Genomic DNA, 15,628 nt, shown 5'->3' on the forward strand with positions numbered 1-15,628 from the left:
AATATTTTTACAAAATTTATGATAATATGTGCATTATATGCATGTGAGCATTATATGAGTGAAAATACGGTACCTTCTTGAATGGATTGCCACTCAGCTCATTCCATGTCAACTTTAATAAAATGGAAGATATATTCCTCATTGTGAGAATGAATAGCATGTAGCAGCCTGCACCTCGGGTTGACACAGAAAATGGCCATCGAATGCGGTGACCAGCAAAGCATTGTGTGGGCTGAAACACCCATTTCCATAGGCCGCCGGTAGAACGGTGAAAGTGGCCAATCACTGCCGATGGAATGCACGGGGCCCAATCGGAGCCCAGGCATTCGAGATAACCATTTAGCAGCTGACCCTGTTGTGATGAGGTGGAGCTGACTACAAAAGGCAGAGGTGCCACTGAATAAACTCAGAGTGAGTGTGTGTGTGTGTGTGTGTGTGTGTGTGTGTGTGTCTTCTCCTGTGGATTCGAGCTTCAGCCTTGGGGCTATAACCTAGCTGAAGCCGTAATGACCTCGCTACAAGCAGTGATTTATTTTAACATATGTATGTTAAGAGTCTGTCAGGTCTAAACCTGGCAACTAGACCTCTTTTTCTACCCAATCCGACTAAACTCAGCACATGTATATGCGTCCTGTTAGCTTGAACTGGAATGCCATACTCCATTTCATAAATTGTGTTGAGGATGTTAAGATTTTTTTTGGAATTCAATCATTTTTTCTATGGCATTTAGCAAATTTGTGTTTTTTTTAATACCATGCCTTTGTTCATTGATTGTCTTACTACTCTAGTAGCTGATTTGTATTTATAGCACAGATTTGTTTTTGTGTACAAATGGATATCAATTCTTTGATATGTTTAGATCAATCATTTATCCATTCCTGCTTGGTCAAGATGATTCACAATACTTCAACTACATAAATATTGAATGCAACTTCAAAATAGAGCTATCGCAGGATAATGGATGAATATATCTCATACTTTGTTTGAAATCCTAAAAAAGACCTGATGTTGTTGATCACCAGATTTGTAAGGCTTAATATGCAAGTAACTGAATTATTTAGTACAGGTACATGATCCTTTACCCAGACATCTAAAATCCAGAAAGCTCCAAAATCCAGCAAGTGGGGAGAGAGACGGCAGCGCGAGTTGAGTGGGTGAGTGGGGGAGACCGGCAGCATGAGTCGGGAGGCTGAGAGACCGGCAGAGCGAGTCGGGCGGCCAAGAGGCCGGCATCGCGAGTCAGGCAGCCGAGAGTCTGGCAGCGCAAGTCGGGCGGCCGGGGGACCGGCAGTACAAGTCGGGGGGGCGAGTGGGGGAGACCAGCAGCGCGAGTTGGGCAGCTGAGAGACCGGCAGTGTGAGTTGGACGAGCGAGGGACTGGGAGCACAAGTTGGGCGGGCGAGGGGGTGTGGGGGGAGACGGCAGGGCGACTGGATGGGCGTGGGGGTGGATATGGCACCACAATTTAGTGGGCTTAAATCTGGCTTTCCGAAATCCGGAAAAATCCGAAATTCGGAACACAGTCCCCCAAGGGTTCCGGATAAAGGATTGTGTACCTGTACAGGATGATTGATAACATGGAAAATGTAGTTTGCAAATTAGTCTGCAGATGCTAAGATTGAAGTAAAAGCACAGAAATGCTGGAGGAACTCAGCCAGTCTCACAGCATGCATAGGAGGTAAAGATATACAACCAGCGTTTCAGGCCTGAGCTCTTCTTTAAGAAGTGCAAGCCTTGAAAAAGGGCTCAGGCCTGAAATATTGATTATATATCTTTACCTCTGATGGGTGCTGTGAGACTGGCTGAGTTCCTCCAGCATTTTTGTGCAAAGTTTGAGGTGAACTTCATAATTGATCCAAGCATGTCCAACAATTACTATTCACTGCTCAAAACATATTCATAAAACAAATCCAAACTCATTAGTCAAAAGATTGTTCTTTGTATCACTGATACTAACTTTTGGGATTGATGACAGGTTATTGATACAAAAATAGATTATAATATAGTAGAAAATGGATATCATTGTTTAGTCTGCAGCCTACAACCAGTTGAAATTTCAAACTAGCAACTGAATTACTTTGCAAAGATTCTAAACGATGACTTTTAATATTTTTAGATGTATTTGTGAAGTAATTAATGAAGCAGTATTGAAACATAATGTGATCTACGTGTCAAGTGCAGGCAATAATGGACCTTGCCTTTCCACTGTAGGATGTCCAGGTGGAACTACTTCAAGTGTCATTGGTAGGAACTACTTTTATTTGTGAAACTGCTTTGTGAAGTCATCATTCTTTATCATTTCTATTGCGCAGTATCTTCCCCTTCTTTGAAGATGCTAACAGTGGATTGAAGTGGTCTGGTAGCTCTGTCAAATGTCATTCGTCATTTATAAACTTAGATCACCATTAAGAGTTATTTGATTGCTATAGACAATGCTATCAAGCAATATTGTAATGCAGGTCGAGTACTCCTTATCCAAAGTGCTTGGGACCAGATGCATTTTGTTTTTTGGATTTTGGAACAACTGAACTAAGCAGTACAGTAGCATCAGTAGAATGCCTGTATCAGTGGTTAAACAGCAATAACAAACAATGGCAGACTTTTTGAGTGCCGACATGACACCACAAGTGGAACATTTACATGAAATAATGTTTAGTACTTAACAAAAAAAAATCTCTGATTACAAAAGAAGACCATCTCACATTGCTCCCGACACCTCCCCACCACTGCCATTGGTACTTATACTTCCCCCACCGCCAGTCCTGGCACCTCCGCACCGCTAATGGTAGTACATACACCTCCCTATTGCCACCGGTGGTCCCCAACTATGGTCTTCACTCCTGCCTGGGAGTTTGAATTCTCCGCTCTTGCCCGGGAACACGAGGTGATTTCTTCGATGTGGACGGCACCGCACCCGATGTTGAGAATGGAGCCGCCCTTGCTGACTCCAGCTACAGCCGATGGTGAAGATTGGAACCCAGCTCTGTTTGGCATTTTCCCAGCCAGAAGAAAATATTTGGGTTTTTTTTACTGTTACTGTCATCACTTGCTTGCTTAATTTAAAACTGAAATGATATTCCAGCTAAAATCAGCCGACTTAATGCCCTCAGAATCGACTAATGATATAGACATAAACATAGACATAAACAATTAACAATCTTTGCCTTTAATTAAGGTATTGAGTTTTGATCAAATTCAATGGCAGTTCATGTTTTGGGAAATATTAGTTGGCTAATTTGCCTATTATTGTGCACTTCAGGAACACTTGCTTTCCTGATAAGTTAATATCCAGTGTTTCCCCTGCATCCAAGAAGGCAATGTAGTGAAATACTGGAAGATAAATGAGAATCATTTTTAAACTTTCTCAAAACTTTGGCTTTTTGAATGTTAATTGATTTAACAGAAAACATGTTGAAGGATTATTGGAACTGGTAAAATATTTCTGTGATTTATTACTCCTTTAATTAGCCCTTTATTAAGATTCTATCTTCAGTAAATTTCATCTTTGTGTGTAAATGTTCCTGTCCTCTCAGATGTAACTATTCTGTACATTTTAGATGCTCTGGTTGATTGCTTGTTGTTTAGGCTGCAATTTTCTATTTAGTGGACAGAAAACTATAGGAGCCTTCTGTTTTTAAATAGAAGTTCTGTTTCATTGAATACTTTTTGTGTGGCATTATGGAAAACTTAAAGAAAGAGTACGTAAATTTGTTGCCTTGATAACAAATACTCACAACTCAAAGCTAAATTGATTAAAATTATTTAAAAACTAATTTTGCAAGTCAAGTTTATTATCACCTGATTGTACAAGTACAACCCAACGAAACAGCGTTGTCCAGTCCTCAGTGCAAAACACGCAGACATACAACTAGACATAACACACAAACAATACATATGCAGGACAAGAATTTCATCTATACAAATAAATAAATATTATTACATGGGTCTTGGATTGGTAGTGTGAGCAGTTCCTTTGGTCGTTCAGCATTCTCACTGCCCACTGTTCCTTAACCTGGTGGTGCTGCTGTACCTCTTTCCTGATGGGAGCAGCTGAAAGATGCTGTGTGCAAGGTGCAAGAGGTTCTCAATAATTTTGCATACGCTCTACAGACAACAATCCAGTAGATCACATCATTGGTGGGAAGGGAGACTCCAGTGATTCTCTGCCACTCTTAATGTCCTGTGGACGACCTTTGATTCATTGCTCTGGAGCAACAGTACCACACTATGTTGCAGCTGGTCAGGATACTCTTGATAGAACTCTCTTAGAAGGTTGACATATTGGTGGCCAGTAGCCTTGCCTTTTCAGTCTTCTCAGGAAGTGCAGTTGTTGTTGCGTCATCCTAACAAGTGAGGAGATATTGAGTGAGGTTGTTCCTGGTCCTCCTGAAGTCCATGATCATTTCTTTCATCTTGTCCACATTGAGACTCAGGTTGTTACTCTTGCACCATTTCAAGAGATTTTCCACCTCTTCTCTGTAGTGAGACTCATCGTTGTTGCAGATGAAGCCAACTACTGTTGTATCATCTGCAAACTTGATGATACTGTTGGAGATGGATCTGGCGATCCAGTCATGGGCCAGTAGCCTGAGCAGGAGTGGGTTGAGTATTATACCCTGATATGGACCTGTGCTCAGCGAGACACTGCTCAACATTCTTCTACCGTCCCAGGTAGACTTCCATTAGGAAATCCAGAATCCAGTTAGAGAGAAGGGAGTTGAGTCTTAGCAACACCTTGAGTTTGCATGATGTTACCACTCCTTATGATGATGTCAACATTCTGACATTGCTGTTTTCTTGCCTTTCCCTTTCTAGAAGTCTTGAGAGGCTAGATAGGCTGGGATGTTCTTCCCTGCAGCATTGGAGGCCGAGGGGTGACCTCTTCAGGTATATCAGATCAGGAGAGGCTCAGATAAAGTGAATGCTTGCAGCCTTTTCCCAAGGTAGGAGAATCCAGAACTATGGGACATGAGTTTAAAGTGAGATTTAATGGAGTTTATTGTCAGACACAAGTATAATGCACAAATGTAAAGGGAGTTTTGCTTGTTACAGCTTCATAAAGCACACCAACACAGTTAAAGTATAATTAACATACAAATCACCACAAAGAGATAAAAATAACTTTGAAAAGAAGAGAAATCAATGTTCACAGTTGGCTGATGCTACAATGTGTGGAAGCAGAAGTGCAGACAGGTATCTGATGGTCTTGTAGTGTTAAGGTTAGGGTGGTTATGGTTAGAGAGGTTCAAGAGCCTGCTAGCTATTTAGAAATAACTGTCCTTGATCTGAGAGGGGCTGGACCATCCTTCTGTACCCACTTCCTTATAGCAGCAGCAAAAAGGGAACATGGTCAGGGTGATGGTTGTATTTAATGATGTTGGATTTAAGGGCAACCTGAGGGGCAACTTTTCTTCACTTGGACAGTGGTGAGTTTATGGAATGAGGTGCCAGAAGAGGCAGCTTCAATTGTAAGGATTAAAAGAGATTTAGAAGTGTGGTGAATGTCTGCCAAGCTGCCTGTCTCCCCTCTGGCGAGCCTTGCTGTTCTAACATTGGCTGTGCATTATCACTACTGTAAGGACACTCCCCTTGGATATAACTGTATATACACCTATTGTCTTTCATTATTGTACCATGAGTTTCTGCTAATAAAAGCCATGATTATTGTTTGACCACATCGTCTTTGTCTACTTCATCAATTGGCACTTCAATTTTATTAGTAGAAATGGATGCAGCACTCAAGCCAGAGCGGCTGATCATCGACCAGTCGGCCCCGAGGGTCAGAGAAATTTTCAACCACTGGATTGCTTGTTTCGATTACTACATGGCTCGAAACAATGTGGTCAAGAAGGCGATTGCTTGTTTCAATTACTACATGGCTCAAAACAACGTGGTCGATGAGGTGATACAGTGGGGCTACCTGAACTCTCTGCTGGGTGAGGTCCCTTTCACCGTAATGCAAGGAGCCACCACTCTGGCTATAGCCCGGGAATGTCTGACTGCTTACTATGCAGGGCCACGGAATGTGGCGCCTGCTCAACACCAGTTGCTGACTAGATGCCAGAAACCCGGGGAAAGTGATGTTGGCTCTCGACTCGCTGGCAAACAAATGTGATGACAGGGCGGTCAATGTGCAACAACTCTCCAATGCCTTGAAGCTGGATGCTTTAGTCAACGGGTTTGACTCGAGTTGCATCCGACAGAGGCTGCTGGAGATGGAGCCCTTAACCTACGACTGGGCAGTCACTCTAGCCAGAACACTGAGAAGTGCCATGCAGTCCAGTGAAATGCTAGAAACAGAAAAGGAAACATCCAGGAGTGCTGGAACTCCAAAGGAAAGAAAAGGGTGAACTCCTGAAAAATGCTACTTCTGTGATAAGAGCTGGCACCCCAGACACAAGTGCCTGGCTCGATTTGCTACCTGCAGCTATTGTGGGAAACTCGGCCACTTCGCTAAAGTGTGTAAGGTGAAAAGTACTCCCACTGATAAGAAGAGAAGCACCAAGAAAATGCCTCCTGGAGCTGCAGGAATGGAAGACAACTGAAAAGGGGGAAATCTTCAGACAAGCAGGCTGAATCGACTTCAAGTGACGGCAAGGTGAGATCCCCTGTGATAGCTCAATTGACTGTAAAGCTTGGGGGATGTTATGGACTGGAATGGTCAACTATGAAGGGGGAGGTGAATGCTGAGACTCTTGATTGTCTAATAGTCTCAGGGAGTACTGAGAGCTACATCCACGAGAGTTGCCAGAGCCTTGAACCGAAAGATATCGATGGCTTGTAGTGAACTTACAAAAACTGTACAGGTCAAGTGTAAAGTTACTGGGACTAAATTTGCAGGGACATCAGCCTTGCTGATGTGTGACTCTTTATTATGCTGGAGCTCTGTGCCCCTGTGTACTGGGGTTAGATATTCATTCTCGGATGAACAGTGTAGTGTTAAATTTCGGTGGGCCACTATCCACATTTACCATTCCCCGCGCTGGTTACTGTGGTCTGTGAGCCTGAGAGATTGGGCTCCCCCCCCCCCCCCCCAGCCTATGACCCCTAGTAAGCTTTCAGATGACCATGCTGAGGCTCCACTGCCTCACGCTGGCGATTCTGGAGTGGGTCCCGAAGTCAGTCCTTCCCATACTACAGACCCAGGAACTGTACCAGTTCCCAAGGTTCCCAAAGGAGCCACCTGTTTTGAGAAGGAGCACCAGAATTCGTAAACAACCTGATAGGCTGACAAATTCTTAAAACATCTCATTATATTTCGATTGCTTGCTAGATACTGGCGTATTTTGGCTGTTAGAATATTCCAATGCCAAACATGGTATCCATGTATCATTTGCTTCAGTCTTTCCTAGCAGCTGTCCTTTTGATTTTAACCCTTCTGCCGGGGAGAGACTGTGGTGAATGTCTGCCAAGCTGCCTGTCTCCCCTCTGTACTAACTTTGGTTGTGCATTATCTCCACTGTTAAGGACACTCCCCTTGGGTATAACTATGTATGCACCTATTGTCTTTCATTGTTGTAGCATGAGTTTCTACTAATAAAAACCATGATTATTGTTTGACCACATCGTCTTTGTCTACTTCATCAACTGGCACTTCAGACAGGTACTATTCCAATAGCCAATCTGGTTGGCATGAAGAATCAGGACAGAATGGCCTGATTTTACGCTGCATAGCTCAATTGCTGCTAATTACATCACTTCATGACCAAGTGGTTGTATTTATGGTCCAAATTTATTTGAGTTTGTGTTCCATTTTCCTGTGTTTGTGCATCATTCCCACTGGATATTAAAAGTGAACATGAATCTCATGATCTCTGATGCAGTACTCAATATCTCAGCTGCAATTGTATTTGACTGCTGTTTAAGATTTCATAAATAATTTAGTTGAGAGAATTATTGAACCTTACTAGTTAAGTTTCTATTTCCTATTTTACCTTGACAGAATTTATGTGCTTAAGTTTGAGTTAATTTATCACATTACCCCTGTTATAGTGAGAAGGTCCTTCTGTGATCAGATGAACAGGTTATCTCTAATGTTTCATAATGCCGCGCAGAGAGCACAATTTACAAAGTACTGTATAAGATTACAATGGAAAGAACGATCAATTAACATTAAACTAGGGCAGCATGGGAGTTACATAATTACATATGTTTGAGTATGTCCTTGGAGCAGAAAGCCGAAATGAGGATGCGTTACACTTTTAATAATGAAAGATTTAGGTAAACAAAAATAAACTGAAGCTGAGTGGCTGAAGGATGGGTGATCTGGGGTTCATTTAAGGTGAGCAGTAAGGAAAGCTGAACCATTATGAAAAAGGTATTTATTCAAAGTTCAGATTTATTGTCAGAGTATATACATGACATCACATACAACCCTGACGTTCTTTTTCCTGCAGGCATGGCAGAATTACCACTTATTGGTAGGCCAAAAAAGAACTGTATACAATGTACACATGTAAACAACTGTGCAACATAGAGAGAAAAAAAATCAATAAAGTGCCAAAGTAAGTTTGTTGTTGAAGAGTCTGATAGTGGAGAGGTAGCAGCTATTCCTGAACCTGGCAATGCAACTCTTGTGGAATCTATTCTTCTTTTCTCATGTTAGCAGTGAGAATGCTGGGTGGTGTGGAACCTTGATGATTGCTGCTGCTCTTTGATGGCAGCGTTTCCTGTAGATGTTCTCGATGGTAGGGAGGAGTTTGCCTGTGGTGTCCTGGGCTATTCCATTTCCTTTTGCAGGGCTTTACTCTCAGGTGTCCCTATTCTTCTTTCTTTTCTTTGGCTTGGCTTCGCGGACGAAGATTTATGGAGGGGGTAAAATGTCCACGTCAGCTGCAGGCTCGTTTGTGGCTGACAAGTCCAAACCATGAAACAGCCGGTTAGCACACTTTTCACCACATATCTGTAGAAATTTGCCAGGGTTTCCGATATCACACCAAACTCTGCAAACTCCTGAGTATTGTGATGGTACATAGAATTTGTTATTCATTATCTGATGGAGTGATGGACATAAATTTAGAGATGATTCTGAAGGTACATAACATAAAAACTTGACAGAGCAAAGAATTGTAGAGGCTTGAGAAAGAGGCAGTAAATAATATTAACTTGATTGTTCTTCATAATACTGCCCTGGTTTTGATGGCCTGCTTGTCACAATTATTGAGAACTAATTCCATGATTAAATATTTCCAGCTACTAATTCCGTAATGTTATTTTCAAATCTACAGGCGTTGGTGCATATGTGTCACCTGACATGATGGTTTCTGAATACTCCTTACGAGAAAAGCTGCCTGCCAACCAGTACACCTGGTCTTCGAGGGGACCATGGTAAGCACCTTCAGAGTTGAAGAATTGGTTGGTTTACTGAGGAAGCTTTGTGTAAATAATTTGTTGGCATAGTATCAATATATCCTGAAAAGTTACCCTTTTACAACCCATTGACTATTACGATATTCTTTGTTTATCTTGAAATTTGGCAAATAAAGAAGAACTTGTCATTAATTTGTTGCTTGAAACAGTGTGATTATAATGCATGCTTGGTTGGAAGTGGATGTGAAAACTGGTGACAATCTTACTTGTGTTTAAGAACTTCCTTTTTAGATTTTCTCACAATACTCTTCAGCCTCCTAATCCCCTAACATTTTTTTAAATTTTAGACACAGCACGGTTACAGGCCATTTTTGCCCACAAGTCCATGTTGAAATTTGCACCCAATTAACTTACACCTCCGGTACATTTCGAACAATGGGACAAAATCAGAGCCCCTGGGGAAAACCAACACAGATACGGGGAGAATGTACAAACTCCTAACAGATAGTGCAGGATTCGAACCCAGTCCCAGTCACTGGAGCTGTAACGGCATTGTGCTAACCGCTATGCCAACCATGTCATGCGGCTATATATGCTTCTTTCCAAGATCCAGAGGCAGTACTATCTGGGTGACAAATTCTTATTCTACAGAATTTTTCTTTCCACTTGCATCAGGGACATCTTGAGTCCTCTGATGCCCTCTCTCTGACTGTTTTCAATGACCTTGTTCCTCTGGGCTTAACTTCACAACGGAGGTTGAATCTGTCTACATCTCCTAGATGGTCAAAGGCAGCCTTTTTTCTTTAGTTTGGGGGTGGGACTAGGAGGAGGAATCCCAATCCATCTCTCTCCACATCACACTTATTTGTCTGGCTGAACTTGTTCTTATATTGAAAACTTTTACATCCAAACACTGCACATTCTCCACAAAGAACTGTGACAGAGTATTTAGAGGTGGCTTGGGAGGAATTGTTAGAGCAGCTTGCACACACACATTTTAAAACATAATATTTGCAGGACTTTTGCAGAGTGCTTTTTGCAAGAAGCAACAAAGTATCGACACAGAGCTTGCCTGAGAGAGCATGTGATTTTTGCAGGTAGAGGCAGAACAGTTTTGGCTCTCAGAGAGGGAGGGAGTAAAACAGAGAGGAGAGACACAGAAATCAGATCCAGAGGGACAAGCTGGCAAACTTTGGAAGGCTGTCTGGTCAAAAGAAAAGACTGGCAGTCTGAAAGGTGACCTGAAAGAAAGAGGATCATCTGGAGAACCCTGAAGGGGGCAAGTTTTGTCAGCAAGACTGATTGAGAAGGAATCAGTTACAGATGTCCTGGAAAAGGAATCTCTCTCTGAAAACCAGCAAGAACCCTCCTGAGTGGTAACCATTTGCCTGTTAAACACCAAACCCTGGTGAACTTTGTCAATGCTAACTTCTGTGCACAGTACAAGAATTGCCTGCAACCAGTGAGATTGGTCTGTGATCCAAAGAACTTTTCTAATCTTAAATATACATTACGCACACCCGCGCTTAGTATTAGAGGGGGGATTAAGTAGGTTAAGTCATAAGTTAAAGTTTAATTCTGTTTTCTTGTGCAATTATAATTGAAAACTACTTTTGTTTAAGTAACCCTGTGTTGTGGGGCATATCCATTGCTGCTGGTTTTTGGAATCCTCTGGTCTCCGTAACAGAACATTAAACAGGAAAAGGTCCTTTGGGCAATGAAGTTTATATCAAACATGATGCCAAATTAAACTAAATCTCTGCTGCTTACACCTGACACATATCCTTGTATTTTCTGCTTATCCATGTGTCTGTCTCAAATCCTCTAACCCAGGGGTCTCAAACTCAATTTACCCGGGGGCCGCTGGAGGTAGAGTCTGGGTGAGGCTGGGCCACATCAGGTTTTCCACAAGAAAAGCTCTTACAAAAACATTCCAATGTTATCAAATGTCTTTATTTTTATTTTTTAACACAAAATAAGACGAAAAAATAAATAAATTAACCATTCATAAGAAAAAAAATAAAATCAATCAGTAATAAATAAATAAAATGAAAATAATAATAATGAAAATAATAATAATACAGCAGATATAGAAGACTGAAGAAACCACATATAGTTGCTGACTGGAGAAATGTAATTATTATTATTCAGATTCAAATGTCTGTATTAACAGTTCTTTAACCTTTAACTTTTTGAACCTGAATGGAACATTGAACATAAACTGTTATGAACATGTCTTCTTCTGCCTACTTCTTACTGCTAGAGATCTGGCAGCGCTTCCTCTCGCATAGCCGAGCCACATTTGGCTTAAGGGAGGAGGCAGTTGAGCCCCTCAGTTGGGCTTGAAGATGCTCGTCAGTAAGTCTGGACCTGTACTTGGACTTATTGAAGTTCATGCGCTGAAGCGTGTGAAGCGGGAGCGGCCGCGGAAATTGCGCATGTGCCGCGTGCATATAATGACAAATAGAAAATGCACACAAATATGCTTATATTCGCAATAAGCCTAGCCGATGTCCCACCCCCGAGAGCAATATACCCCACCGTGATTGGTAGGTTTGTTCAGCTCCACACACAACACTGAAAAGTGCCAATCATATCTAACTCACGGGCCGCACTAACATTAAACTTTCATATTAAGGCGGGGCCACAAACTATCGTCCTGAGGGCCGCAGTTGGCCCGCGGGCCGCAAGCTTGAGACCCCTGCTCTAACCCTTTATTTTTCTTAAAATGAAGAGCCCAATCTAGCAAGGGAGTGGAGAGGCACAATGTTGCAGAATCAATGGCAAACTTTGGAATTGAATTCACTATAGAAACCGTGGCCCAGCATGACATGTTGGTATCTGTCATACTGTCCAATCTAGCCTTGCATTGACTAAGCTCTGGTAATTTCCTTCAGCATTGCTGTCCAAAATTCAACTTAATATTTAAACATTAGTACTTGAATACTGGATCACCAATTTTTGTGTGAATTTTAACTTGGCATTTTCAGCTAGCCCAGTGGTATGCATCTTTTAATTTCAGTATTTTATCTCCCACTCTCAGTTTCTCTCTCTCTCTCTCTCTCTCTCTCTCTCTCTAATTCATCTCCACTATGATTAACAAATATTCATCATCCTCTTATAGTGAGTATTGATCTGATTTATCGTTTCTAACTTTCATGCTAGTGGTTTAAAAAAAATGCCAGAGTGAATGAACATTACAGTAATAGTCTTAAAATTTGGACTGTTCGGGGATTGGGTCGGTCCGGATTTTCCAGATTCTCGGGCATCACTTTTAAAATTCAAATTTAAGGAGGAGTAAAGAAGAGATGAATATGTAAATTTTGATAGTTTACTCATTAGCAAATGTAGCATTCTTCATTTATCAAAACAGTTAGTTTTAAAGAAAAATAAAGCTGATAAGACTTAACTTAAATGTAATCATAAAAATTTTCACTACAAAAAAGTGTGTAATGCCTAAAAATGAACATTGTAAAAGAAAACTACAATATACAAATAAATGTCTTTGTGATAAGATTATCTGTATTAAATGTGGTTGCTTGTTGCCGCTGTGCATCTATGATGCTTATGCATCACACAAAAGCGTGCTAAATTAAAAACGCTTGAGAGTCCAAATTTTTTGGTGGTTGGGATTTCTGCCGTCTAGATTTTTAGACTTTTCACTGATTTGGATCTGAGATGATATTTCAATGAAAATTACATTCAGTATTTTCAATATTTTGCAAGCTTAGTTTTATTGCAAGCACTTGAGTTTTATCTTGCCTATTTCTTGATCTTTACGGTATGAGTTATTTCAAATTTTAAAATGTTTTTTAGTACTGATGGAGCTCTTGGAGTGAGTATCAGTGCACCAGGTGGTGCTATAGCTTCTGTTCCGAACTGGACGCTTCGTGGAACGCAGCTGATGAATGGGACTTCGATGTCTTCGCCAAATGCCTGTGGAGGCATTGCTCTACTTCTCTCGGGTAACAGACTGGCGTGCATTAAATGACTAAAAAATATGAAACAATAACCAATAGTGCAGCATGGTTAGTGTATCAGTTAGCAGAATGCTATTATAGCACCAGTTACTCCTGTTCAAATCTGGCACTGCTATAAGGAGTTTGTATGTCCTCCCTGTGTTTGCATGGGTTTCTTTAGGGTACTTCAGTTTCCTCAAAATATATGGGGTTGTTGATTAATTGGTATATTTGGGGGGCATGGGCTTTTGGGCCAGAAGGCCCTGTTACCATGCTGTTCATCTAAATTTAAACTATTCTAAGTGATTTTGATCTACCAATTTTGACCATCCTCATTATTAACTAGACATAAAACTTGATAGAACTATTTGTTAATATGATTCAGTCATCTGCTTGTTAAAGGAGTCTAACATTATATTGAATATACATTACTTATTGGCTAGAAGTGAAATTCTGGTTGTTGTGATTTTTAAAAAAAATGGAAAAATTATCCTTCAAATATTGTAATAATATTTACCTTTGTATCATACGCCATGATTATGTTGTTGATTCTTAATCCTTGTGCCCCAGAATACTTACTATGATGTGTAGGCCACTGTTAAGGTGGCACCATAATTCTGAGTTATTAATATTAATTTTAACATGGGATTAGTCTCTCTGAGATGTTCAAATAATTGGTTCCATTTATCATTTATTTCAATACAGAAAGTTGGTTGTGCCAGCACTTGTGCTCGAGATTAATACATCAAGGTGATAGGATATTTTAATTTAATAACAGGGTTCCTATTCAACTCCTAGGAAGCATAATTTGGACCATTTTTTTTCCTCAGAGTGAATTTCAACATTTAATTCTGTTAAATTTTATTTGGAATAATGCCATTTAGACAATCCTGATATGTTTCTGAAGATATAAAAAAAATTGCACATCATTTCATTCTTTTCTGCATTGCTTGATTGTTTTTCTGTATTGTACTGTGCATGTAGTTTAGTGGTTTGTGTGTTTGTGTATTTTTGTAGGCCTTAAAGTTAATGGCATTGGCTATAGTGTTCATTTCATTCGACGAGCACTTGAAAACACAGCCTTGAAAATTGATGATATTGAAGTATTTGCACAAGGACATGGTGTAATTCAGGTACATTTGTAATCTAATTTACCTTAAACTTGGCTCACAAAATTGGAGTTATTTGAAGACAAAACTCTTGAAAGTGATGGATTAATTAATGCTAGATTTGAATTCTTGTTTCTTGATTCTCCAAAATATTCTGTATGGAATTTAAACTGGAGGTGGGAGGTGGTTTACTTAAGGAGGAGACGAGACAATCTAACAAGGCACAGTTAGATCTTTTGGAGAGGATTGTGGTTTATCAGATAATTCAAAAATTTGTATGAGATTAAAAAAAACAAAGTTGCTAAATTTGATTTTGTTGAATTTGCAGTTCTATGTTGTATTTAATTTTAAACAGTAAAATTAATGACATTCTTTACTTTTAAAGGGATAGCTTTAAAATTCTTCCAAATTTAAATTTTAACATTTGAAAATGTCTACTAAAATTCCCAGGATCATTCCTGGCATATTGGAAAACAGCACATGTAACACTGTCATTTTAAAAAAAGAAGAGAAGTCTATTGGTCTAACATCAGTTGGTAGAAGCATGCTGGACTCCATTGTTAAATGACACCAAATACATGGAAAGGTCACTAAGGAGCTAAGGAGCACAAGGATAATATTTTAGCATGGAATGACGATTGGGTAATAGAAATAAAATACAATGGATATTTTCTGGTGAGCAAATGGTAGACCTCAAGAACCAGTGGCCCCTTTAAGACATATTATGCTTAGGATGCTTGCATCACTGCAAGGCCAGAATTTATTACACTTTCTGAACTGTTGGGAAAACGCACATTTCACTGGCAAGAACGTCACTTGATGCCCAGCCCTGATTGACGTACAAAAAGCTGCAGATTATGAAATCAATGCTGATGGAAGGTTCCTTTTTCCACAGATACTTTTTGAAATACTGAGCATTTCCAGTATTTCTATTTTTAATTGTCTTTGATGACTTTCAGTTTAGAAGCAACCAAACTGATGAAATCACAAATTTATATCAGACAGATAAATTTCCTTCTCTGGCAGCCTTTAATAAACTGTTGGACTGGTTCACCATACTTATTTATTTGCTTCAAATTAAATTTCCTAGTGACTTGAACTTTTCTCTTCTGATCATTCATTATGCATCCAGATTGCTATCAAGAAATAACATTATTGTACTCTATTTTCTTGTTCCTTTGGGCATGATAGTTGTTTAATTTTTTTATCCACTACAGTGCATGGGCGCCCTGGGCAACCCAATACTCAGAA

General features: G+C 40.2%; 1 protein-coding gene across 6 annotated transcripts in view; it reads left to right on the top strand.

The window, feature by feature from the left end:
- tpp2 (tripeptidyl peptidase 2) overlaps positions 1-15,628 on the top strand; it is a 149,438-nt gene that overhangs the window by 55,139 nt on the left and 78,671 nt on the right. For all 6 annotated transcript variants that reach the window (XM_069890670.1, XM_069890668.1, XM_069890665.1 and 3 more), the window contains 4 exons: positions 2,117-2,244; positions 9,228-9,327; positions 13,126-13,274; positions 14,286-14,401. In XM_069890670.1, coding sequence (XP_069746771.1) covers positions 2,117-2,244; positions 9,228-9,327; positions 13,126-13,274; positions 14,286-14,401 — 493 coding nt within the window. The remainder of the gene's footprint in view (positions 1-2,116; positions 2,245-9,227; positions 9,328-13,125; positions 13,275-14,285; positions 14,402-15,628) is intronic.

The sequence above is a fragment of the Narcine bancroftii genome, chromosome 7 (genome assembly GCF_036971445.1).
Source record: "Narcine bancroftii isolate sNarBan1 chromosome 7, sNarBan1.hap1, whole genome shotgun sequence".
Lineage (NCBI taxonomy): Eukaryota > Metazoa > Chordata > Chondrichthyes > Torpediniformes > Narcinidae > Narcine > Narcine bancroftii.